General features: G+C 33.1%; 5 protein-coding genes across 6 annotated transcripts in view; 3 read left to right on the top strand and 2 right to left on the bottom strand.

Annotated features, from left to right (window-relative positions):
* The window catches only part of LOC149902439 (uncharacterized), a 46,641-nt gene extending 42,050 nt beyond the window's left edge, over positions 1–4,591 (top strand). The window contains exons 6-9 of one of the 2 annotated variants that reach the window (XM_090109830.1): positions 1,561–1,809; positions 2,122–2,272; positions 2,793–2,868; positions 3,118–4,591. In XM_090109830.1, coding sequence (XP_089965956.1) covers positions 1,561–1,809; positions 2,122–2,272; positions 2,793–2,868; positions 3,118–3,492 — 851 coding nt within the window. In that variant the 3' untranslated portion in view covers positions 3,493–4,591. The remainder of the gene's footprint in view (positions 1–1,560; positions 1,810–2,121; positions 2,273–2,792; positions 2,869–3,117) is intronic. The other variant, XM_090109829.1, reaches the window with a different exon arrangement.
* Positions 4,592–4,642: 51 nt separating this feature from the next.
* On the bottom strand, positions 4,643–7,353 carry Tsp68C (Tetraspanin 68C). Its single transcript, XM_090109831.1, has 5 exons — positions 7,219–7,353; positions 6,416–6,634; positions 5,919–6,101; positions 5,600–5,800; positions 4,643–5,233 (listed from the first exon to the last, which is right to left on the bottom strand). The coding sequence occupies exons 1-5, from the start codon at positions 7,279–7,281 to the stop codon at positions 4,922–4,924; spliced, it is 978 nt and encodes a 325-aa protein (XP_089965957.1). The 5' UTR covers positions 7,282–7,353; the 3' UTR covers positions 4,643–4,921.
* A 210-nt stretch (positions 7,354–7,563) lies between these two features.
* Positions 7,564–10,317, bottom strand: Elp4 (Elongator complex protein 4). Its single transcript, XM_090110116.1, has 7 exons — positions 10,160–10,317; positions 10,051–10,086; positions 9,838–9,953; positions 8,902–9,142; positions 8,409–8,680; positions 7,930–8,164; positions 7,564–7,702 (listed from the first exon to the last, which is right to left on the bottom strand). The coding sequence occupies exons 1-7, from the start codon at positions 10,269–10,271 to the stop codon at positions 7,611–7,613; spliced, it is 1,104 nt and encodes a 367-aa protein (XP_089966242.1). The 5' UTR covers positions 10,272–10,317; the 3' UTR covers positions 7,564–7,610.
* A 459-nt stretch (positions 10,318–10,776) lies between these two features.
* Positions 10,777–14,131, top strand: eIF3m (eukaryotic translation initiation factor 3 subunit m). Its single transcript, XM_090110172.1, has 7 exons — positions 10,777–10,948; positions 11,175–11,354; positions 11,522–11,616; positions 11,756–11,971; positions 12,337–12,602; positions 12,804–12,947; positions 13,196–14,131. The coding sequence occupies exons 1-7, from the start codon at positions 10,904–10,906 to the stop codon at positions 13,411–13,413; spliced, it is 1,164 nt and encodes a 387-aa protein (XP_089966298.1). The 5' UTR covers positions 10,777–10,903; the 3' UTR covers positions 13,414–14,131.
* Positions 14,132–14,338: 207 nt separating this feature from the next.
* LOC149902435 (SUN domain-containing protein 3-like) lies at positions 14,339–19,363 on the top strand. Its single transcript, XM_090110239.1, has 4 exons — positions 14,339–15,810; positions 16,039–16,191; positions 16,466–16,752; positions 19,105–19,363. Exons 1-4 carry the CDS (start codon positions 15,625–15,627, stop codon positions 19,361–19,363), a joined length of 885 nt encoding a protein of 294 aa, XP_089966365.1. The 5' UTR covers positions 14,339–15,624.
* Positions 19,364–25,193: the final 5,830 nt, after the last annotated feature.

Genomic DNA, 25,193 nt, shown 5'->3' with positions numbered 1-25,193 from the left:
AAATATTATTTAAATATGTATCGTTATTTTCATGGGTGTAATACTTAATTTCTACTTTCTAAATTATCCTCGATTTAATAATAAAATTAAAGTAAAAATTCCAGAATATTAAAATATACAAATGACAGCAACGATTAGGTGTTGATATAACATGGGGTTTTTCTAACAAATACAAGTTTGAGGATAATTATTATCTGAATTACCTAAATTTAGTAAATATGTAAGTATATAAAACAAATTCTTACCATCTGTATATTAAATGAATGTACCTCGAGATGATATAATGTTAATCGCACAAAAACCCATACGTAATACACTTATCACGTTCAAATATTTTATTGCCCACTGTTTCGCGTTGATTATGACTATATTACTTGCCGATATTATTTAAAACAATGTATTGTTTATGTTTAACAAATAATAAGTCAATGATCATTATTAACCTGGCTAGTATTTATTAGTTTATGGCAGGTCGCCAATATTGGTTAAAATACTAGTAGTTACCTAATCTATATTCTAAGTTATAAATATTAAAATAATAAACTTCGGAAAACTTAAACTGTATTTCGAATAACTATATTTGCAAATATGTATCTACGTTTAAACCACAAATAAATACATAGTAGGAAATATTTTAATGATAAAGTATGCAGTTTTAGTAATCAGTGTTACTAGAATAATGAACATATCATGAATAAGTTACAATATAACTAATTATAAATCAATTAGCTTTAACCTACTTTTCTGAAAATTACCTATGCGTCAATTGCTAGGAATCGAAATTGTATTGCGAATATTGAGGTCGCGTTAGACGCAGTATATGAGGCGAACCAATTTAATTTCAAACTGAGAGACGAGAAATATTTTACGTATATTTGGCGGATGCATTTTAACAGATATTCAATAACGTAATTGTAGTTTCAATAAATCAGTGTATAATAAACCGACACTAGGCTCATCCATTAATATTTGTGATTTTGTGAACTACCTATTTAGTTGTTTACATTAGCTTTAGTAAGCAAACCTAATTTATTACAAAATATTCATTATTCAGTTTCGATTAGGTATATATACCTATTTATTTCCATTGCCGACACTTAATACATACAGAATTAGAGTTCTCTGTAGTCGCAAAGTTACATAATTTGTTGTTACACGATGCTATAGTTTATATTCAATAGAAATCTTACATCATACATATTGATTGCTCCGTTCAAACATTTGCTGTAATATTTGAAAATAAAAAATGTTGTAATAGAAATACGAAGACTTATTTAATATTTGGCTGGGGTATTCACGATAAAACTGCAGAAACAACGTACTCTTTCCTATATACTAGAGAGTACAAACTTTAAAATACAAATCCGTAGGCATATATTTTGCCTATCTCCATCTTTAAAATTTGGCAACACTACGGACACCTCGTAGATGCCTATGGGCTGTAGAATAGCTTACCACCAGATCCAGATTCGTTTGCCTAATCTTCTGGTAATAAAATGCAATAAGTACACAATCTCGTCTTCCTAACTAGTACACACAACAATACACTCCCATTTACAGGCATAACAGCAGCGGGCATATCGCGCGAGCAACAAGCGAAAATGTTGCAACAGCAACAACAGCAGATGTTGCGCGCGCAACAGCAACAGATGCGGCCGCCGCCGCCGGAGTACAAGGCGCGGTTCGTGACGGCGGCCCGCCGCCCGGCGCCGCGCGCCTTCGCACCGCACGCGCGCTACCCGCCCGACTGGCGACACGTGCTCATACAGCAGCAGAGCGCGAGGCAGCAGTTCCCGCACCACCATCAGGGTGAGTGATTGAAAAATGAAATGAAAAAAATGTATGCGTGTACTAGTGTAGGTACACACGTAAGAAGTGAAACTTCTTTATGACCTTATTTTTCAAGAAATAATTTCCTTTATGCAACTTTACAGAAATACGTCAATCACGCGTGGTAGGGATAAAAACAAGATGGCGAGTAACGGAAAAATGTTAGACTAAATTTTTTTCAAACCCCGATAAAGAAGTTTCACTTCAAAAAGATAGTAACACATTTATAATATTATATTAGTTACATTTCTTTTTTTTCATGAATTATAATTTCTTATCATTTCTTTGAAGGTTTCAACATGGGCGGTATGGGTGGTATGGGCAACGTGGGCGGGGTTAACAGTATGACTCAGCAACAACAGTTGCAAATGCAACAAGCGCGTTTACAACAGCAGCAGTTGATGCAACATCAACAACAACAACAGCAGCAACAACAACAGAGGTATGAATTTATGTATTTTGTAATACAGATTTGTCCTTAATAATGTCAAGTCCCGTTATCTGATGAATATATTTTGTATGCGAAATTTATAATAGGTTAATTTTAGAGAAACTAAGCGATAATTCATGTTATTCGATTGCATTTGTATTATATTATGATATTGCAACTATGGTACATTAGTTCGGAGATTATAATTTACCTATGTATTCGAAACAGTGGTAGTTAATGAATAAAATCAAAAAATCTGTAACTAAAGGTAATAGAAATTGATTAACTTAATGCAGCTGCAAAACATCTAACTTTTAAAATCCACAGTTTTATCTTCGAAAGTATGTAAACATACCCCGATTCTATATGCGTAAACGAATACAAATATGCCCAAACAACGGGCATATAATTCATTCATAAAACTTTAATCGAATATGATTCATATCCAAGTTTTCCTCTTGACCGCATGAAGTGTTATTTACTTATTATATTATACTTATTAATTATTATACATATTATGTATTGTTTGTAGGGCGTCCAATCAGCAACAGTCACCAATGACACATCTTATTATGCAGCAGAATCAAATGATGAGTGTACAAGGACAGGTAATTACAATTTTGTTTTTATAATAATATCCAAATAATAATATTTTAGAACACACAAAAGTTGTATTAATTTTTTAGCGTTCATTCGTAACATTTTTGTGCCAAATTAGCATGTAAAATATTTATATAACAGCAAATACCTAATACATATTTTATTTGCGATGATTTAATACTATGTATGAATATAATCGTCAATAATAACAATGTTTGTTGTTGCTCCGATCAAACAATATTTGTTTACAATTTCAGATGACAAACATACACATGAATCAATCGCAGAGTATGTCGATGCAAGGGATGGGCAACATGGGTAACGCGCATCAAGGGAATCCCATGCAGAACGGTCCCATGCAGAATGGTCCCATGCAAGGCCAGCCCACTTCCATGCATGCGCAGAACAACCCCATGCAACAGAACTCTATGATGTCACAAAATGGACAGATGCAAAGCCAAAATAGCGCAGGCCATTCCTTCCCCTCCCTGCACACGTCTTCCTTCACGGGACAAACGGCAGACTTCAACCTGGACTTCCTCGACAACATGCCCTCCTCCGATACCTCCAACCTCACCGCACAAGAACTACTCAGTTCTCTAGATAACTCCTTCCTAAACGACATACTCTAAATCTAACCGAAACGATCGCATCGTTTCCGACTAAAATAAATTCGTGACCAATGTAAAATATTGACCAAAGTTATTAAACAGGAATTTATCACCAGATTTCATAATCATGTTCTTGTAAACGTTTATTAATGTAGTGATCTTCCTAAATCTTTATGACGCTCCGTTTTATAGACTATTTATTGTAAAATTTCGTAGTATTTTAATATAGTATTTGCGATTGTTCACGAGTCGTTCGTTTGTATAGATATTGTAATATAGAGTTTTCGGTGACGTTATCGTAGTGTGAAACTCGAGTCAGCCAGAATAGCTGAAATTAATGCCATAAAATTTCAGTTTTCCATTTTATCGCAGTGTAGATTTTTTAACTGTATACTATTTATTGTTAAATTTATTATTCTTATAGCTTTTATAGGAATAAGATAGCACAAAAGACATTCAATAAATTTTATTTACATTGAAATAAATTTATTTATGACGAAATAGATTCGGGGCAATACATTTATAGAAACTTTATAGTGATGAATTTTGTATTTTACCATCTAACTACAGCATAGTAATTTATTTGTTTTCTGGACCGCCACTGACGTCTTACCGATAATCTTGCGTCTCTCGCGCACAGGTTATTGGTGGGATTATTCTATCCGCCTTGGAATGGCCCAATCTATATTTAATTGTAGTGCAAATGTACATTTTTTTAAGGGTTTAGTATATCGTAAGATCATTCCTGTACCTAAGATGTAATTATTAGTTTATACTGTGATGTCGGTCTCAACGGTCAATAGGTAATATAGTATCAATTATTATAAATAGATAGATTATTGTTATTGTTAAGGATCTCATGTATCATTTAGGGTGAGGTTTTTGGAATTCTGGAATACTCGATGTTGGTTTTATTTTAACTATTGAGTTTTTGGTTACATGAAGTTATTTATGTATTATATTTTCATATATTTTAAAACTGCCTTAAGTAAGGATATGTATGTATTTATTAATGATTTTGTCAAGGCGATATAAAGCTCTCTGTTTATTATACAACAATAAACCAATAATTGTAAATGTTAAAAACATTCCAGAGCCATTGTTAACAATGTTTTAACTTTAGGACCAATTTTTGAATGTTCTTTTAAAAATAATATTACATATTGAAAAAAATACGCATTTTATTTTCTATCCTAATATAAATCATAACAATTTTTTTTTTCGAAAAACAATTATGAACAATGGAGCTAAATCCTTTAGAGAGCAAGATTAAAAATGAGAATGAGTTTGATATGAACACGAATATTATGGCACTAAAGTTGAATTATGTATGTGAATATTCCAATTTCTGAATTTATTACCACATCAGCGAGTCCGCTTGGTGCTTGTACAGAAAATCGGAGAATTTATCAAGTTTTTTCTCTAAAGAATTTATCTCCGTGGCTAATTCTCATACCATCTCATTCGGTTTTGTGTGGAAAAGCCTGGGGTTGCACACGCGAGGACTGTAGAAGTTGTTTGGATGAACGTATTTCGTGGTGATCGGTTCGTCTTTTTCACCCATATTACGTTCGTAAATATTCTCATTCCTTTTACCGCTGTTTATGTACATGTGAATTTCTTGGCGCCGTTTCCTCAGTCTTATACAAGAGAAAACTGTAGTGAGAAGTATGCCCAACTTGAATACGGCGATGATGAATAAGGCCAGCATGAACACGAAATACTGCTGTTGGTACCAATCCTCCAATTTCATTAAACATCCCTGTAAATAATAAATTATCTTATTATATTTTTACTGCGAGCGAAAATAATATTAGATCCCAAGCGAATTGCTAAGAATTGACTGTATAGGACTATAATATATCTATAGATTGATGATTGACTAAAAATATGTAAGTATGTAAAAAAAGACTGACTAAAAAAGACGTGTGGCACTCGCATAGCATGCCTTCAAGCCACACCTCCGTGTCCGTCGGAGTGGGGAGCGTGAGGTATTTTCGTTACGGAATTTCTCGATTCGGTCCCCACGCTCAAGGCCCGCGATAGAAGCTATGCAATAGCGTCTCTATGAGAAATATAATTTAGCATTAAATCACGGTTGTTTTGTAAAAATATTTAAATGGCTCACCGGTACATGACGAAATTGCGCATTAGGCTTGACTTCCTGGCAACGTGACTGGTTAAAAGGAGCTGGGTTGAGGTAAGAAATTTCTAGATCATTTTGGACGCAGCAGCTAAGTGGAACGGCCATTCCGCGCGGGCCCAAACGTTGGAGCTGCCACACCGACATGTCGTAGTTACGGGCACTCGTCATTCCGCAACATTTTAACTGAAATATTGTCCAAAACTGCTTTACTTAACACAATATTATACGCAGAATTAATGTTTTATAGCATTTAATCCGGCTTTTTGTATGCAAGTTATTTACAATACCGACTCCATTTTACCTGAGTCTGAGCAAGATCCACAGCAGAAGTAAAATCTTCATAGTCAGGAACTCCATAGTATCCTTGTAACGCTCCAACCGCACCACCGCGTGTGTTCTGTATGCCGAAGCACCTGGGCCATATAGCTGCTATCACACCCGCGGCACATTCGCATAGAAGTAGCGCTAATACTACGAGGAAGTACTGGAAATGATAAAGGATATACTTTTAAATGTAACAATTTTATTTCAACATGATGATAAAAATATTGCATCGAATTGTTATTTCCGTTCCCGTGGGAATTCCGGGATAAAACCTATCCTATGTCCCGGGGTAAAAAGTAGCCTATGTCCTTTCTCGGGTATCAAAATATCTCTATACCAAATTTCATGCAAATTGGTTCAGTAGTTAAGGCGTGATTGAGTAACAGACAGACAGACAGAGTTACTTTCGCATTTATAATATTATTAGTAAGTATATATTAGTATATTCGTATGGATAGTGATTATGATACTTACCAATGTTAATACGATATATCCCGGCATACAAGTCGCCCACACACCAAGAGACGCAAGAGCGCAAATCGCCAAACCGGATACAAGCAACGCAAGAGCAACATAATAAAACGGTGGCTCCTCTAGCCCCTCTTCAGGCGTCGCCAACAAACGCGACAAAAGAATCCTCCGTGTATCGCAAAGGAGATAAAAACCACCCACAACTTGAACGAAACCACAAACCTAGAAAATATTATTTCCTAGATTATTTGTACAGTCCATCAGTATTTAAACAAGATAAAAAGTAAAACAACTAAAACCCAACTACGACAAAAAACGACGCTGAAAAAGTATAAAACAAAAGTTAAATTGATGAACTAATAAAGAAGCTATGAACGAAAAGATGTGAATTATATGCAATCAGCCCATGAATACAGGTAAACACAATCACAAGCAAATGCTAGTAATATATATATATTCAAAATGTGCAAGTAAAAAGCTTTCAAATGATACCAAACACGGCATATTTATCTTAACTTTATTTTTTTACTCTGTATGTTTTGTCCGCTAGAGGGCGCCACATTAGATTTTGTGAAACCCCATATAGCCTATAACCAGCGGACAATTAAGACGCTTCTAATGATATGTCATTTGTCGAATTCTGATAACTAGTTTAGAAGTTACGAGGGAACAGATGAACATACATACATACATACATATATACATATATACATACATACATACATACATAGCCTGTCAAAATCATAACCCTCCTTTTGCTTTGCCGTAGTCGGGTAAAAATTAGGTATCGCCGTTTTTATACTCACAAAAAATACACTATTGAAACACCCAAAAAGCAAATTAGCACTTGCAACTTGTTTTATTTTCATTTTGATTCAAATCTATTGTTTTCATTTATATGAAACACTAGACCTAGAGTAAAATATAAACGTATGTGCCGTTTCGAGTTTTGACCAAATATGCGATGAATAGATGCGCCGGTTTAAGGGAGATACGCTCTGGTAGTCAGGTGGGGTGACTAATAATTAAGGAATTTTCGTTTAAAATTAATGCATGAGTTACTTTTTTATATGCTTACATACTCAATTACACAACTCTGTGCTTTATGGTGGTAATAAATGTATTCGAAGAATAAATTAAACACATTTGAACAGTGTAGACCATTTATTTACATCTTGGATTATGCTGTTTTATTAGCTTAAAAATCTATATCTTTCTTTTTAAATCCACCGCAAGTGCGTGGGGTAGCTGTAATGTCGTCTTGTTCACGTTCACTGGACTCTTGCAGTTCTAAAAAATAAGAAAAAAATACACTATAATTTAAAACAAATATTCAAAATATGATAAACGCGTAAAGTTAAAATATTAATGTATATAAGCATTAATAAAAAAGGGGCCATATTATATCCCTTGAATATTTATATTGCCTAGTTAAATTAATATTCATGTATTTTTAGATTAAAAAAACCATAATTTGTCCTTTAAAAAAATCTGAATGCTTTGTAGTTTGTACTAACCTGGTGGCAAATGCAACTTTTCAATAACAAACTTCTTTCTCTTAAGTTTAAAGGCCAGGTCTAAGCTCGAAGGTACGAAAGGCACAAGTGAATACAGAGCTGATAGTTTTGTCAGATGGAATAGGCCATGGTATTCATTGTAAACTGGGTTAGCCTCTTTGTCAGAGCCAGCAAATGACTCTATCCTGACTGCATTGTCTATTGAATATAGCAGCCTATTCATTATGTGATCATCCTGAAATACAATACAAGAAAAAAATGAAAAAAAAAATTGCTAGGTTAATAATAATTGTGCTGTATTGGAAATGAGTGAAATAAAAAGTTGTTTTAAAGATTTGCTTCTAACATTTTTTATCTGCTAAATTGTTTTTTTGGTAAGTATGTACATGGAAACAAGAGCTTTTTGAGTGAGATATAACTATAAATAAGTAATTCATAATTTTATCTATTTTTTTTCTATCAAATTGTATTCTACTTACATCAAATAAATGTGCGGGAATTGTTACAAACACTACAGCATTAGTGTCTTGCAGTAGCAGTCTCAAACAGTACATAAATTTAATTAAGTCTTGGCCGTAACTATTATCTAAAGGCTCTTCATTACAATCCATTGCCATCCAGTTTGGTGAACCCAGAGATTGTATGGAGATTCTCAAAATATTTTTTTCCTTACTGCTTCGTTTGTACTGTTCTTTACTTAATGCTGTTTTAATTTTAGCAAGGAGCTGCATATATAGGTCATTCTTAAAACCTGTGGAGTTATAATTATGTTATACATAAAAATATCATGATTACTTGTGATAATAAGCAATTCGGAAAATATAATCCTAAAAGTTATCCTTTGCTGTTGGAATTTAAATGTTAATTCAATAAATAATCTTAAATATAGACTAGCAAACTTTTTAAGGGAATGCACTTGCAACTAAATCATAAAACTTAATCTTTACAAGTAAATAATTAAGCAATAATTACCATGGTCCTGATAATTTTTATCTGGTTTTAAATAACAATATGTAATGTTGCTGTTCTTAATAGTATCAGAATCAATGTATCTGCTCAAATCAAAATGATGTCCAAAATTTATTTCATTGTCAAACGAGGACTCCACCTTTGCTAAACTTTCATATCTCCATGCAATTTTCATTTCATCTTTTGGAGCGATGGGGATACTGTCTTCTTTTTGAACCACACATGGCTGAGGCAACTCCTTAACCTGTACAATATAATAATAGATGTATAGGAATATATATGACGGGAGAAGGGCCCGCAGGCTATTTTTAAAAAGAGTGACGTCAGCAATTCTGACGTCAACATCATCAGAGCGGACGTTCATAATCGAAGTAGAACGTCCGTAGGTATTTTACTGCCTTTTTAATCTACGTGGAAATTATAGAGAGAGCTCCGAACGCTCCGACGGCCGGCGTGTGAATGTGCTCTGTGCTGTCGGGCGATCGCATTTAAAGCAAACCATGACTCACAAGAATTAGTTTGAGTGTTGCCACTCGAATTTTTACAATGAATTTTTATCATTTTTAACAAAGATTAATTATTTCGTTAATTTAATTATTTCATTAGTGGTTGATTAATGAATCAACCACTTATTTAAAAAGATCAAAGTAAACTTTAGCTAGTTATAATTATTTAGTAGTTTGAGAGTAGTCGTTTATCGTCGTTGCGCCGACATATACTTATGCACATATATTTATAGTAATTCACATGTAATTTGGGATTTGAGATTAAAATTAAAGTAAAAACAAATATACAGTTTAATGCTATGGTATAAATATTAAGGATTATAAATGCTAGATGAATTTATCTAATTGGATTGGATTATTATTACATATATGCATTTGTTCTTAGTATTAAATATTTGTATTCTTATTGGATTTGTGTTGTGTGTTAACTTACAATTCCCTTTGGATTCTCATCAGCTGACACTACCAACAAATCATGTTTGCACACAACTCCTTCAGCGAGGAAATACTTTGTCAGTACTCGGCTGTAACTTCCCAAAACATCTTCCTCTGAAAGATTTATATAAAGATTCTTATTAGTCAAAGAATGTAAGAATATTTTAAGAGATTTATATGCCCAATAAGAAAATGCCTCTACAATACATACCTACTGCAAATATTCCACCAGCAGGTATACCTCCGCCTGGAAATGAAAATTTTAATTGAAAAACATGTCTTTACCACAAAGGTTAGTTCATGCAAGTTCCAGAACACACCTACTACGTAGTCTAAGGATGGGATGCCTGAGGAAACTAGTGGTAAATTATTTTTTACTTTAGTTCCATTAATCGTCAAATGAGAATCTGCAATTTTATGAAATCCAGACATTTCTGAACATTTATCACATTCGTAAACAAAATCTTGAACTCGCGCATTGACATTGACAATTGAATTGACATACAGGGATGTGCACGTGACTATGTTATTTGAATCGTCACTATAGATATTGTACCCGGGAGCAAATAATAGAATCAAAATAGAATTTGTGTAGTTAACACAATAAACGGCGAATGCTACCAATTCATATTATCCAATTATTTTATAATGAACTAAATAAACAAATAAGGAAACATGGCGTTACGGAAATTCTGCTTCAGTGGACACTAATAATTTATGTAATTTTCCTTATAATCGGAGCTAATCCTGAATGCGTTATGAATTTGTGTTCAACATTAATATTAAAATTGATACTAAATAATATTGTATTCGCCAACATTCTCAGAAAGTTTCTTAGATCATGAAATATTGCGTGAAGTGTGAACAGCTTCTTAGGTTTTTGTATGACGGCGAGACATGGGCATCACTATTTAAATGACAGCATTTGTCAATTGTTGTCACCGATTGCGATTGGCTTCTTTTTGTGGTCGTGCATCCCACGTACTCATGTATTTACTTGATTAAACTTTATTTAGAAGAAGAATTGAAGTGAATTCATTACAGAAGTAAATAAACTGAACAAGATGCAAGGTCCGGCAGTGTTTATGGATATATCCCTTGAGGATCAAGTAAGTTCACATGAAGTCACATAACCTCGCTGTCGTCTTGTAAATATGTTGAAAATTCGATTCTTGTACTCTGTGAATTTATATTGGTAGTTAAAATGAAATGTATCGATCTAAACCGCTTTAATTTAGATATTTTAAGTTATCAAAACGTTTTTGTAGATAGTAAATCATAAATTATTGTTAAAATTGTGTTTTTATTGATATTTATTACGCTAATGTTTGATAGGCTCAGGAATTAAGAAAATACTTCAAGAGTCTAGGTGCTGAAATATCTGAGGAGAAGTCACCTAAAGGTATTGAAGATGATTTGCACAAAATTATTGGTGTCTGTGATGTGTGCTTTAAAGAGAATAATGAGGCCGATATTGAAGCAATTTTAAACAGTATTGTCTCCATCATGGTTTCTGTAAGTATTATTATTATGTATCAAATATAAAATATGAAATTTTATTTAGAAAGCAAAACCTGCATCAAACAACAAATAAATTATATTAATTTCTCAGCCTCCATTTCCTCTATTTATTGAACTAATGAGGAGTAAATAAGTTTGAATTCAAACCATTCATTTTTCAGATTCCATTGGAGCGTGGAGAGAACTTGATTGTAGCATTTAGTCAACGATTGGGTAAAGCTCCAGGACCCAAACTTGGCTTGGTGGCATTACAATCGTAAGTTTATAGTCATACATTATTTATCTACTAAGAAATATGTAATTATCATAATCTTTCAGAAAATAAGTTTTAATATTTTTAGCTAGTTAATTGATATTTAGCGAGTTATATAGGAAAGAAAAATGTATTATTTCAGTTTATGGCGTCTATATAACAATCTGGAGGCCAACTCTCCCCTAAGGTACCATGTGTACTACCATGTGATTGAACTGGCGGCAAGAGTTGGTGCAGTCGGCGATGTGTTCAAGAGTGTGGAACAATTGAAGAAAGAGTTTGCGAGCTGCCCTCCATCTAATGAACAGATGCAGAAGTTATATAGGCTGCTACATCAAGTTTTGAAGGACCAAAACAGGTATTTATATGAATATTTTTTTTAATATCTTTATCATTATAATGTTCATAGTTCGGTACCTCCTGATTTTGCCTAGGCCCTATGACCTATTTGCTTCTAGGTATTTATTTTGATTTTTGCTATTATTTCTTATTATCTGCAAGTGGTAATTGCATTTGTATCTTTTAGTAAAAATGTTAATATTTCTATTGATTTATTGCATAAAGATTAGATACATTTCAGTATGAGTTTGATTAGATGACTTTTATTAATTATACTGATACATTTTGATGATCCAAATTGGTGGTAGTTGAATATTCATAAATGCTCATAAAAGTTTACATAAATAAAAATGTTTTAAAGTTTAATTTTCATATTATTTTCAGTGAACTCGCGTCAAAAGTGATGATTGAATTACTAGGTACATATACAGATGAGAATGCCTCATACGCTAGAGAAGATGCCATTAAATGTATTGTCACAGCATTAGCCGACCCCACATCATTCCTCTTGGACCCCCTTCTGGAATTGAAACCAGTGCGTTTCCTTGAAGGGGAGGTTATTCACGATTTATTAACAATATTTGTATCGGAAAAACTATCCAGCTATCAAAAGTTCTATGAAAACCATAAAGAGTTTGTTCATTCCCAAGGTAAGATATAAATTGTTTTATTTATTCAGTTAGTAAATAGGATTTTTTTAGGAAGTAGAAATCACTCACGTCCCTGAAGTTTTCATAAAAAAAAAAAAATTACTTACAACATTTATAAATTACTTGAGTAATTTATTCTTCAGATACCCTCCTATCTGTCCTGTCTGTCCTGTCTATTACAAATTTTTATTTTTTTTTCAGGTCTAAACCATGAACAGAATATTAAGAAAATGAGGATATTAACTTTCATGCAAATGGCTGAATCAAATCCCGAACTGTCATTTGATGAGATTACATCCGAACTTCAGATTGAAGAGAAAGATGTTGAAGCTTTTATTATTGAAGGTAAATTCTTGAATAATAATGATAATGTTCTATACTTATGACGATATTGAGACCATAAACATAATTTTCAATTTAAGAATTCTAACTGTTTGGAATTATGTTAATTGTTAGAATTTTTCAAAAATACTTTAATAAGCTTAATCTGAATGTTTGTATACAAATGCAACCAACATGTGTTTATATAAACGTATTTATATTATCTTGAATAATATTTAGAGAAATTGAAAATGTGTTTTCTAAAATTACAGTACTAAAAACGCGTCTAGTCCGCGCGCGCGTGAACCAAGCGCAGCGTTTAGTGCGCGTATCGAGCACGATGCACCGCACGTTCGGGCGCGCGCAGTGGTGCCAACTGCGCGACGTGCTGCTCGCGTGGCGCGCGAACGTGCACCAGGCGCACGAGGCCATGAAGTCCGTCGCCACCGCGCAGATCGAGTACGCCGCGCAGCAGCTGCCCAAACCCTGAGCGCACGCCGTAGCTAAACATAGTGTTTGAATTTCGAATTAGTGTTGCGGTTTTGGAACGTTGATTAGTTTGAAATTTTTGTTATCTGTTGTAGATTGACAGCTGTCAGTGTCAAAATGTTTTGATATAGTAATGTCAGATTGGTTTTTATTTTTTAATTTATGAAGCTTTGAAAACTATGAAACATACTTTATATAATTAAGATGCGTATTATTGATAATACGCAAATTCACATAAATGGATTTTGTATTTATAAAAAAATGTACCCTGTCTACCATATAAAGATCTTTCCAACGTTGATTCTATGATTAGCTGGCTACTATGACAGATAACACCTATGTTTAGCAAATAAATGCGATGGGAATATTACACAATAATAGAAAAATAATATTGAAACTTGCGACATACTGAATTAATGGTAAAAAAATGAGTGAGAAAACTCAATAACCGTCATGAAATTTTATGTATCAATCATAAAAAGAAATTTGAAATAGTATTTATTCTATTGTTATGAAACACAGTTAATGAAAGCATTTTTTAAGTAAGAAGTGTGTCGCATCCATAGAAAAAAATAATCTGAACATTGGTTTAGAAACAACACAGTATGCAATTATATTCATTTTCTAGTAAAGTTTAAAAAATCTTGTAAAAAGTAATATTGTCACAATTTTGTATGATAATCTTTCTTTACAACTGAAAATAAAGTATTGGAAGTTAATATATATATTGTATATTTATGATACCGACTACCAATCCTACTACCTTCCATTTTATTCGTATATCGTCATTTAATTCTAATTAATAATACTTAAATTTTCTATTATGTGGCAGTTCATATGAACATATTCTAATGAGTTTAATACTTCTATATAGTTCTGTGTCTTTCTGTGTCTTAGTATAGTTTAACACATTCTAATTTCTAAGTAAGATAATTTTTTCATGATAATCAATTTGAAGGGAAATCTTATCGTAAGTTTATATTTTACTAAATAAATGATCTGAAGGTTTAGCAAAAGAAAATAAGTCGCGTGTGGAGGAACCAAGGGAGGAACATAACATTATACAGTATTCCCAAACTGATAATGCGCATAGAAAAATTCGTCACTGTTCGGCAACTGTCATATTCCCCGAGCCTCCGAAGACGATATGTATATAGAGTGGTTAAATGTATTTTTTTCATGCATAGTTTATTAGAATTATGAGTTTTATTGTGGTTTTATGGTAAAAGAGATAAGTAACGAAATTTGTTTCGATAATTCAATGTGTAAATTAATAGCGAGGATAAGCCACACGATTGCGAATATATATTTGTTGTATTGATTTACTTGGAAAATTCTATACTTAGAACTATTAAAGTGTCTTACTGAAGCTGGCGTGATGATCGATGTATGGAAGGTTAAAATAAGACAAAGTTTATATTTAAAAAAATATTTTAAAACACTCGATTGTAAAAATCTATCTATTTATCTGATATCGTAGAATGATCAGAACTTTCATTATGCTCTTATTAACTTTCACTTTCCCCACTGCTATCTGCTACCTGTGCAAATAATCATTCTATCGGAAAATTCAACTTTGAAACAAAGCTAAGAAGGGTATGTAACAGCAGCTCTATATAATTCCATACAGAGATAATACGTGCGGTCACCACCAATATATAAAGACGACTGACGGATTTTTGAATTTTTTGCCTGACAGGCTACCGTCACCTATCGCCCGAATTGTTTTCTATTGTGTATGACTCTGAATTGACTCCTATTTCTTTCGAACAAGGTGCAAGATGCAAGTGCATTGTTTAGGGCACTTACGATTCAATGATTCGGGGTGCTTCGAGTGTTTCTGGAAATAAGATAATTGGCGAAGATCTGCATGCGCATTATTAATTTTGGAGTACTGTACTCTTGTAACCAACTTATAACAGTTGCAAGTGAAGTTGCAGTTGAATTTATATAATACATAATACAAACTCCTTAAAAAGTTTATTCTACTCAATTTCTCTGAGTGACGGTCATATTGTCATGGCAGTTTTAGAGGAATATTGACTTCTGTCATATCGATAAATATTATGCATCTTCAAACTGTAAGCCGATATTTGGCCGATAATACGAACGGAACGTTACGGGAACGGAACGGGAACATTAGTAAAGGAAACTTTAAAATACAACAGCACTTATAGGAAAGCAATATTAAAATAACGTATTTTCTGTTAAAATGGATTACGAGTACGAACAGGAAGGTTGTTTTCGGAATGTATTTAAATCGTTCGTCTGCGTAGTTTTGTCCTTGCTGCTTGGCTTGCAAGTTTACTCATATTTGTGGGGAGCTACAGAAAATATTGAGGGTGACTTTTCAGATATAAAATATGTTATAACACAGTTATCACACGGACTTACAGAGGTATGTATCCGCAGCCATACAATTTGAGTGGTTTTAGCACGGCTTACAAAAATTTACACGATAAAAAAGCACAACGCGGGTATTCAATAATTCAACCCACAACCCCACCATTAAACGAAAGACGCAGGATTCTATCCATCTAGTGCAGATTAGATTATCTATTCTTTATTTTTTAAACAATGTCATTTTACCATTACCATTTAAAATGTTTAACCAACCACTAAACAGATAAATCGTAAGCATGAGCGATTGCAAACAGAAATGGAACGCATATCTACAGCGCTTCCCGCGGTTGCCGCTGCAGCGGGTCGTGCTAAGGAAGCGCTCGAACCTTCTCGGTATCAGAGACATGCTGTAGATGTACATGATTATGATAGACAGGTAATTGTGGGACCAATTATAAAAAAATAACAAATATGTAGAATCTTTTATTATTTTAATCTACGTGGTAACGTGAACGTAAAAACATTTATTAGCTAGGTAATAATCATCATTAGAAAATAAAACCGTGAATCAGATCCCCAAAAATTTATGGTCTTGTCACCGATCCTTGATAAAAAGCAAAGTTTGAATTAAATCTGTCTAAGTGGGTTGAAATCGAATCTAATTATGAAGTCACATACAGATGAAGGTAAAATAATCAAATTTATTTTAGATCGCAGACTTTGCATTAGAATCTGCGGGTGCTAAGATTGTGGATACAGGCAACACTGTAGAGCATTTAATATACGAGTCACCAGTGAGCTGGGCTTTACATGTCCTTTCCGCCATGTTCTGTCGCGAATGTCTGGGCGCTACTGCTATTATTCGACCTGGTACTTTACCCGGGGAATGTTGGGCCTTTAGAGGATCTAAAGGAGAAGTAACAATACGTTTACTCGACAGTGTTCATGTAACTGGAGTGAGCTTGGAGCACATACCGCCTCATATATCTCCAACTAAGTACGTTATAGATATACCTAGATAGGTACAGTCAGAAGCATAAATATATTACCATTTGCAGATTAGCAATAATATCTGTCATAAGAACGGGTTCAATAATATCTGTCTGCCCGTATACAGCAAAAATATCTGACATTAGTAGGCAGCATAATAAAGTGGCATCAAAATTATGTGACGAAAATGTTACAGCAAATAATTGTGACAACCTCTCGAAGCATAAATATGTGACGTCACCTAGGAGGCAATAATATCTGACACAATTTTATATTTCTGTATTGTAAAATATAATTGATTCCTCACAAAAAGCATAAATATGTGACACTAGCTTTCCGCTCGCGGCTTCGCCTGCGTTTTCACAGAAATACCGCATAGTTCCCGATCCCGTGGGAATTTTGGGATAATACCTATCCTAAGTGTTAACCCAAGTTACCCTTTATTTGTCTGCTAAATTTTATTGTAATCGGTTCAGTAGTATTTGCGTGAAAGAGTAACAAACACAGACACACACATACACATCCTCACAAACTTTCGCATTAATAATACTAGATTAGTAGGATAGGAAGTAGGATTATAGTAGGACTAGTAGGATAAGATAGGATAGGATTTTAAAAAGGCAAAACGTTATTTATTGAATTAGTGTTATATGTATTTTGCTGGGGTAAGAATATGAACAAAAGACACATTATATTTTGTAAATATTTTTTTTTAATAAAATTACGATAATATGATAACTTGCCATAATTTTCGATACTCAATAAAATAATAGCAATATTATAGGCTAATTATTATTATAGGTAAATGAAAATGAATAACGGAGCAATCGTGTCAAACGCTGCTAACGTCAAATATAACAAAACATGTGACAAAACAATTTCTAAATAATACATGAAGGTTACACTGAACCTTCAAATAAAATAGATCTACCCAAGTGGGCATTCATATAAGTATATGAATACTTTAATTTTGTCATGATATCTTATCCTTCTAATATTATAAATGCGAAAGTTCGTGAGTATCATGTAAGGATGTTTGTTACTCTTTCACACAAATAAAAGAGAAAATGGAATTTAGCACACACATAGAAGGTAACTTGGATTAACGCTTATGAGAGCTTTTATCCTGGAAATCCCACAGGAACGGAAACTATGCGGGTTTTTCTTTGAAAACGCGGGCGAAGCCGCGGGTGTTAAACTAGTAGGATATATGTAATATATAGACATACAATATGTAGTATACAACGACGGCACATATTAATTAATATGGTAATAATGTTTTAAAACAACGTAGTTAAAATAAAATTTATTTATTTTGTATTAATTCAATATTAAATTAAAAATAAAATTGTGTCAGATATTATTGCTTCCTAGTTGATGTCACATATTTATGCTTTTAGTGTGGAATCAACGCAAAATACAAAAATATAAAATTGTGTCAGATATTATTGCCACCTAGTCGGTGTCACATATTTATGCTTTGTGTGAGGAATCGATGCAAAATACAGAAATATGAAATTGTGTCAGATATTATTGCTTCCTAGTTGATGTCACATATTTATGCTTTTTGTGAGGAATCGATGGAAAATATAGAAATATGAAATTGTGTCAGATATTATTGCTTCCTAGTTGATGTCACATATTTATGCTTTTTGTGAGGAATCTATGCAAAATATAGAAATATGAAATTGTGTCAGATATTATTGCCACCTAGTTGATGTCACATATTTATGACTAGCGGTCCGCCCCGGCTTCGCCCGTGGTACATATTTCGAAATAAAAGGTAGCCTATGTTCTTTCTCAGGGTCTAAAGATTATCTGTGCCAAATTTCATCAAAATCGGTCCAGTAGTTTATGCGTGAAAACCATACATACATACATACAAACCTTTCCTCTTTATAATATTAGTATAGATTTGTATGAGGAATCGATGCAAAATACAGAAATATGAAATTGTGTCAGATATTATTGCTTCCCAGTTGATGTCACATATTTATGCCGTGAGAGGTTGTCACAATTATTTGCTGTAACATTTTCGTCACATAATTTTGATGCCACTTTATTATGCTGCCTACTAATGTCAGATATTTTTGCTGTATACGGGCAGACAGATATTATTGAATTAGTTCTAGTGACAGATATTTTTGCACATCGCCCCCTAGGCATATATTATTGCTCGTGACTGTACAATAAGGTAGATAGAGCATTTAAACTGCAGTAGGCAAATGCATTATTTCAAATAGCGAGCTAATTCCAAAACATCTACTTATATGTACCTACTTAACAATAAAAAACTATTGTTTACAAACAGACACTATGTACATTTGCGTTTAAAACTTTTAATTTGAATTATTTCTAGAGAGATTTCTTCAGCACCTCGCTTATTTCAACTTGAAGGCTTGGAGTTCCGTAATGATCCGTATCCACATGATTTTGGATCGTTCGAATATGACAAAGAAGGAAAACCCATACAGTTTTTTGAAGTACAAGCTCCTTCTGCTAAGCCGTATAATTTAGTTCGTTTGAGGATATTCTCTAACTGGGGACACTCTGTGTATACTTGCGTGTATCGCGTGCGAGTACATGGTGAACTGGCCAGGAAACAGAATGGACATTAGTAACAATTCTATGAGGTATAGGAAAATATTATTAATTAAAGTTATTAAAGTTATGTTTATAAATATTTTAATTTATAGGTCCTAGTATTGATAAATAATAAAATATTGTAAGTTCTACGTGTTTTATTATACGACAAAATAGTTATCAATAATTTTTTCCCATAGCGTCCAAAGGCACAATTTCACCATTAAATCAACCCTTTTGTGCTTATTTTGTACAATAGATTGACAGAAGCAATATTTATGTGATTTTTTCGCTGGCCCATAACTTTAAATCCATTAATGCCAGGTGTAAGAGTTAGATCATTGTGTCCTTGCACAAAACCAGAGAAAGGCAAAACTAACGTCGATTTTAATCTGGGTGTCCGGCAGCCGAATGTAATAAAATGTGTCCATTGTCGAGTGGACAAAGCAACAAAGCACATAAATTAACATGAGCAAAGTGATCATGAGCTCCCGCAGAGCCGTGCCAGCTAATGGGTTGACCGGCCGACTACTGCGTCATTGTGTGGATATGCATGCGAAAGGATAATATAGCGAGCAAAAAATTATATCCAGGCATTAAAGAATATTACCAAATTTTGTTGATTTGTATATTATATGTTTCACCGCATGTGACACAAAATATTATCTAATGTCTAATGTGTAGTTAACTACCTAGGTATGTTTAGTTTTGCAAAGGGTTTGTAAGGATTTTGGCTTATAGGAAAGGGATGTCATAACAAACAAAAGAATTATTGCGGTGGAAATACCTTATCGGGTATTTATAACCACAGTTATAACTGTGGAATTCCAAATGTCTACAACTAATTACATTTTTCGATTTGTAGCTACCGGACCTAAGTATCTAAGGATTTTAATATAATATGAGAGATTGTAAAAAGTAGATATTATTATTAATATAGGATAGGTATAATGATTTTTTGTAGGGATATAATATTACTCAAATTAAATAAGTCTTCAGGGGAGATAGCCTAAATATGTTAAACGTTCAGACAAGCGTAAAATTTTCCTGTAAAAGAAATGTAACAAAACCGATATCATTACTGTCACAGGTACCTATATTAATGATTCCGACTGTATTTGCTTACTGAAGAATAGAATCTTTTATTTCGCGTACGAGACGACATTTTCGTCAAACAGTTGAGCTCGTAACGGGTGAAAGGCGAAAGCACCTCTGCATGAAATTTATCCTTTTCTGCCGGTACCGCCTACAAGCACTACTCAATATTAATGATGTGATCTTAGTTCAAATGTATCTAGTAGTCTCTACGTGACGTGTATTAATGATCGGCATTTGTGTCCAGATCCCTTGTGTTGGTCACCAATTTATTCAAGAGTACTGACTAAACCAGGCCATTGAACGAAAATGATTGTTAAGAAATCGCACGATACCTATATCTAAAGTTTTATTAGATCACGATATGTGTAGAAGAGATTTTTACTATAGAACAGCAGTACCAATATAATTAATTTTAATTATGTAGGTAGCCGTAGGTTCAACGATAATGCACAGACCGATGTAGAATTCTATATTGCCCAAAGTGAAAATACAATTAATACATTACATCTATGACTAATTTTAAAATAAGGAATAGCTTCTAACTTAGGAAGATAATCCTGATCCGATCATGGAAATTTTTCTAACATATAAATTAGGGATGTAACGATACATGATTTTGCCGATACGATACCGATACCGATATTTGTAGTAATGTATCGGCGATACCGATACCGATACCGATATCGATGGCTTGGTAGAAAAATAAATAGTGAATTATGCATAAAAAGTTACCAACATTTAACAGAGACAACTGTTAATCGTATTCTTTTAAATAAAAATGCCAAATCAAAAAACAACAAAACCATTTATTTTAGTATTATTATTTTACGAAGTCAGTTAAACTTTAAGTAATACTCATACAATCAGTACCTAATAAAAGTTTACTATTCTGCCGTCCTTTAACTAGAAAGCCGTTAAGCCCACGAAGTGAGTTTCGAGTAAATGGCAAAAAACACGGAAATCGTTATTTCTTAAAAATTATGACACTTACAATAATTATTGTGAGATACATCGATCGACATTTAATTATATTATATATAAATATTAGTTTTTACCCAGAAACTGTTATAATTTATTTTTAAATTCACTTTTTCTCGGTTAGTTCAGCATATAATCTGAAAATTTTAACTATTTACTGGACAAGACGGCCGTTCACATACCAAAGCGACTTTTTAGCTAAGTAATTTAGTATTTTTATTTTCATTTTGTGATTTTTTTTTATTTAGTAATAAAATGCTTACCTAAAACGTCGTTAAGCTACTATAACTACTTTTAAGCTATGACTTTCGTTTTAATTTAAATTTCAAAAACTTTATAATCAGCGTTTAAGGGCTTTTGGATGCTTTTGTACTATGATTCTATATAGTTGTACTAAATTTTAATCTTACTAATGTTAAAAATTTGCTGCTGTCTGAGGCTTTGCTCTCGGGAATTACATCCTCTAGGTCAACCAATGGAAAGGAAAAGGATCAAAAGCTTTTAGGTTTAAGTATTAAGGATTTAAACACTATCTAAATTAATGGTTTTAGCGTCTTATTGTGAGTAACAAATATTTTAAACTCTTTTACTAAATGACTCTTTTAAGTTTTCGATAAAATTAACCTTTATTTCTCGTCATGTTCACGTTTATTTCATTACAGTGGCTCATTAAGGGGTTAAGATTGAGATAAATCTTCTCGCTTTTCTTTTTTCAAACTCAAACTCAAACTCAAACATTTATTTATTCAATTAGACTTCTTCTAGAAGCACTTTTGAAACGTCATTAAGTACATATTTTTAACATTTACCACCGATTCGGAAAGCAGTATCTACGGAGAAGAATCGGCAAGAAACTCCATAGTTGCTCTTTTTAATCATGTCAGATTTACAATTTTACAAATTACATATGTAATATCATAATATATTATCATAATATGCCAAAGAACTGTCCTGTGGTTTTTACGCGACAACCCTCCATGGGTTTTTATCGTCCATAAATTCCTTAATACTGTAATAGGCTCTCTGGACAAGTACATTTTTTATATAGGTTTTGGAACCGTATATTCATTTAGTATTGCAATTTTAACGTTATTTTATAAATATTCTTCTGCGAAGCCATCATACGAGTCACGGATATGTGAGTACATATAGAACCACAAACAATGTAAACATAAATCGTTTCCTGAAAAAAAATTAAGACTTGTGCACAAGGTTTTTGAAAAAATACACCCTGGTTTCAATAGGGCTTCAAGCTCTTACATGTGGGATGCTCTTAATAAATAATGTAGAACCGCTTATCAAATGATTAGAAGACTCTTTCATCCACATTCAGAAAATATAATATACCAGAATATGTGGAAAATAGCAGAAGGTAGAAAACTTTTTATTTGCTACAATGTAAAAAATACAAATCTTAATAATCTAATACATATAAAGATAAGAAAAAATAGCAATAGTTGCAAAATGGACTCCCCGTCAGCGGGTCAAAGGTAGTGTACTCCTAACAATTTTTGTATCACCATCTCTAGTACATTGCTTGACAGTCGATTACTAATTCCACCCAAGGGGTAAATTACATAATTAGTAAATAGTTTTAAAAATTAAATAGTACAGACTGTCTTTCTTCTCTTTCTCGGTTACAGAGACAAATCAGAGTCTAAACAGAGAAGTACGATTGAAAGTTCGCACTGTCGTAACCATTACCTACCAAATTTTCGTAACTTTGACTTGTTATATTTTCCGTAATTTAGCTGCTAGATTGTTTAAAACTTAGTAAACCTGATCAGAAACAATACGTCTTGTAAAAGAAAATCAAAAACAATCGGTACTCTGCTTGGGAGCGATATTATTTCATCATCACTCTCATCCCCAAAACTGATGCATCACCAGAATCGGATAACTGCCTTTTAGCTAAAAAATGAGGGTTAGCTGCTTTGTAGCTAAGCAAAAAAGTGTTATTAGAATTTTTCCTAAATAAAATTACTTAACTAAAGCGTTAAGGGCGAGTAACTGCAAATAAGGTAAGGATTTCCATTGGAATCGTTATATGAAAGCATATCATAAAGCAGTTATAGTCCTTTTGCGTCTCTATAGTCAAGTATAATCTGATAACGTACTTTTAGTCAAGTAAAAAGCTAAAAAATAATTATTAAATCTGGCGGTTAAGGTACTTTAAAGGAAATTTAGCGAAGTAGTGTTGGTTAGACGCTTTCAAGTTATGGAATCGCTGAACTATTAATGCTAGAGAAATGATTCTTAGACAGAAAGATAGAGAATTCTGAACTCTATCACCCTACATTTAAAACTGAAAATTGACCATTTGAGGGTTAACGGCTTTTTAGTTAAAAGACGGCAGTATTGGTAGAGTTTTTTCAGAAAACAAAGTGCGCACGCGCGGGCGGCCTCCCGCATCGTTCATTGGGCGCGGATTTTTGAATTATTTGATATCAAAAAAATTGGTTGTTTGTAAAGTAGGTTTACGATCGAGATGTTTACGTGATAACATAATGCAGTGGCAGCGCTCGAGATGAAACGGGAGATCGGTCCGTCTCTCTCTCGTTATACCTGCGATCGCGCTCGTGAAGTTTTGGTGTGACACATTCAAGTTTATGAACATGTCACCCGACTAAAACGATTTTAAAAACGTTATCACGTTAAAAATTAAAAAAATTCAAAATTATTTATTTCTTTCCTTTACAGTTTACATAAACAAATTTGTGATTGGAACACTCCTAGTAAGCAAATAAAATGCTTGTGTCAGGAGGTTCCGCTCTTCCTTAACACTATTACAGAAACAGAAATAAAACAATATGAATGAATACAATGCAAAAACATAAAAGAAAAGAAAGAATTTAATAAAAAAATATCGGTATCGGTTGATTTATTATCGGCGATACCGATATATCGGCTTGCCGATATATCGGCCGATATATCGGTATCGGTATCGGTATCGTTACATCCCTAATATAAATCTAAACTATTCAGAGCGACATAGGCAATTCTTAATTTCCCGGGTAAAGGGCAAAACATAATTTTCTTCTTTCACTTCTTTCACTAAATCCTTTTTTAGTGTCCTATATTTGCATACTATATCACACTTATTTAAATCAAACGAAATCCTTGTACCTGTCTATATATTAAATTGATTTTTATTATTATAAATCGTTTAGTATGGTAACTAACAATGAAGCAAAATTTAATATCTCTATATTTTTTAAACTCTTCCTGCTCTCTCGAAGATTACCGGTCTTGTAATGGATTCGTACAATGGATACAATGTGCCATCCGCCAAAATATTTAACAAATATTTCTAGGCTATCGCTCGTGAAAGGCTTGTCTCGGTAAAGGATTAGCGGCGGTATTTTTACGGTTGAGTGTGTTACTTTAGATCAGAGACACTCGTTAAACTACTGTTTGTTATCATGTTGTGGTACAAGTGAGAAGTTTAAGCGGGAAGAGAGGCATATGTACTTTGTTTTCATGAAACCTATGCTAGGTATAAGAATCTCTATTTAAATACTGTTTGATTATATTTAGTGGAGGTTGTTGTTTTTGTCTGTTGTATAAGTGATACCTACGTAAGTAACATTTCCCGTTAGTAAGCAAAAATCATGTTTTATAAAGAGAAAGCAGTTTCCAATAACTGGTTATTAAATGAACTAAAATAACTGACGAAGATACCTACCTACTAATCTAAAATAATACCTATTAAGTCTAAAACAGAGAAGACGTAACGGGATACATTTTTGTGTTTGGTATACATTTCTGTTCTATCTGTCCGCTTATAAA

The sequence above is a fragment of the Colias eurytheme genome, chromosome 15 (assembly GCF_061535395.1).
Source record: "Colias eurytheme isolate Ceu_HAF_F1 chromosome 15, ilColEury1 Martin Lab GWU primary, whole genome shotgun sequence".
Lineage (NCBI taxonomy): Eukaryota > Metazoa > Arthropoda > Insecta > Lepidoptera > Pieridae > Colias > Colias eurytheme.
This window is presented reverse-complemented; position numbering and strand designations above follow the sequence as displayed.

Bases quoted from the DNA above. Each gene is read 5' to 3' on its own strand.
- Tsp68C (XM_090109831.1), bottom strand. From the start codon at position 7,281: ATGAAAATAAAACAAGTTGCAAGTGCTAATTTGCTTTTTGGGTGTTTC. The intron at 6,635-7,218 runs GTGAGTATAAAA...AATATTTTCTAG, and splicing joins GTTTCAATAGTGTATTTTTT to GTTTGTGGTTTCGTTCAAGT. The intron at 5,801-5,918 runs GTAAAATGGAGT...ACAATATTTCAG, and splicing joins TGGATCTTGCTCAGACTCAG to TTAAAATGTTGCGGAATGAC.
- Elp4 (XM_090110116.1), bottom strand. From the start codon at position 10,271: ATGTCTGGATTTCATAAAATTGCAGATTCTCATTTGACGATTAATGGA. The intron at 10,087-10,159 runs GTGTGTTCTGGA...TTTCATTTCCAG, and splicing joins ATCCTTAGACTACGTAGTAG to GCGGAGGTATACCTGCTGGT. The intron at 8,165-8,408 runs GTAAGTAGAATA...ATTGTATTTCAG, and splicing joins TTCCCGCACATTTATTTGAT to GATGATCACATAATGAATAG.
- eIF3m (XM_090110172.1), top strand. From the start codon at position 10,904: ATGCAAGGTCCGGCAGTGTTTATGGATATATCCCTTGAGGATCAA. The intron at 11,972-12,336 runs GTATTTATATGA...TATTATTTTCAG, and splicing joins GTTTTGAAGGACCAAAACAG to TGAACTCGCGTCAAAAGTGA. The intron at 12,603-12,803 runs GTAAGATATAAA...TTTTTTTTTCAG, and splicing joins AGAGTTTGTTCATTCCCAAG to GTCTAAACCATGAACAGAAT.
- LOC149902435 (XM_090110239.1), top strand. From the start codon at position 15,625: ATGGATTACGAGTACGAACAGGAAGGTTGTTTTCGGAATGTATTTAAA. The intron at 15,811-16,038 runs GTATGTATCCGC...ACCACTAAACAG, and splicing joins TATCACACGGACTTACAGAG to ATAAATCGTAAGCATGAGCG. The intron at 16,753-19,104 runs GTACGTTATAGA...AATTATTTCTAG, and splicing joins CCTCATATATCTCCAACTAA to AGAGATTTCTTCAGCACCTC.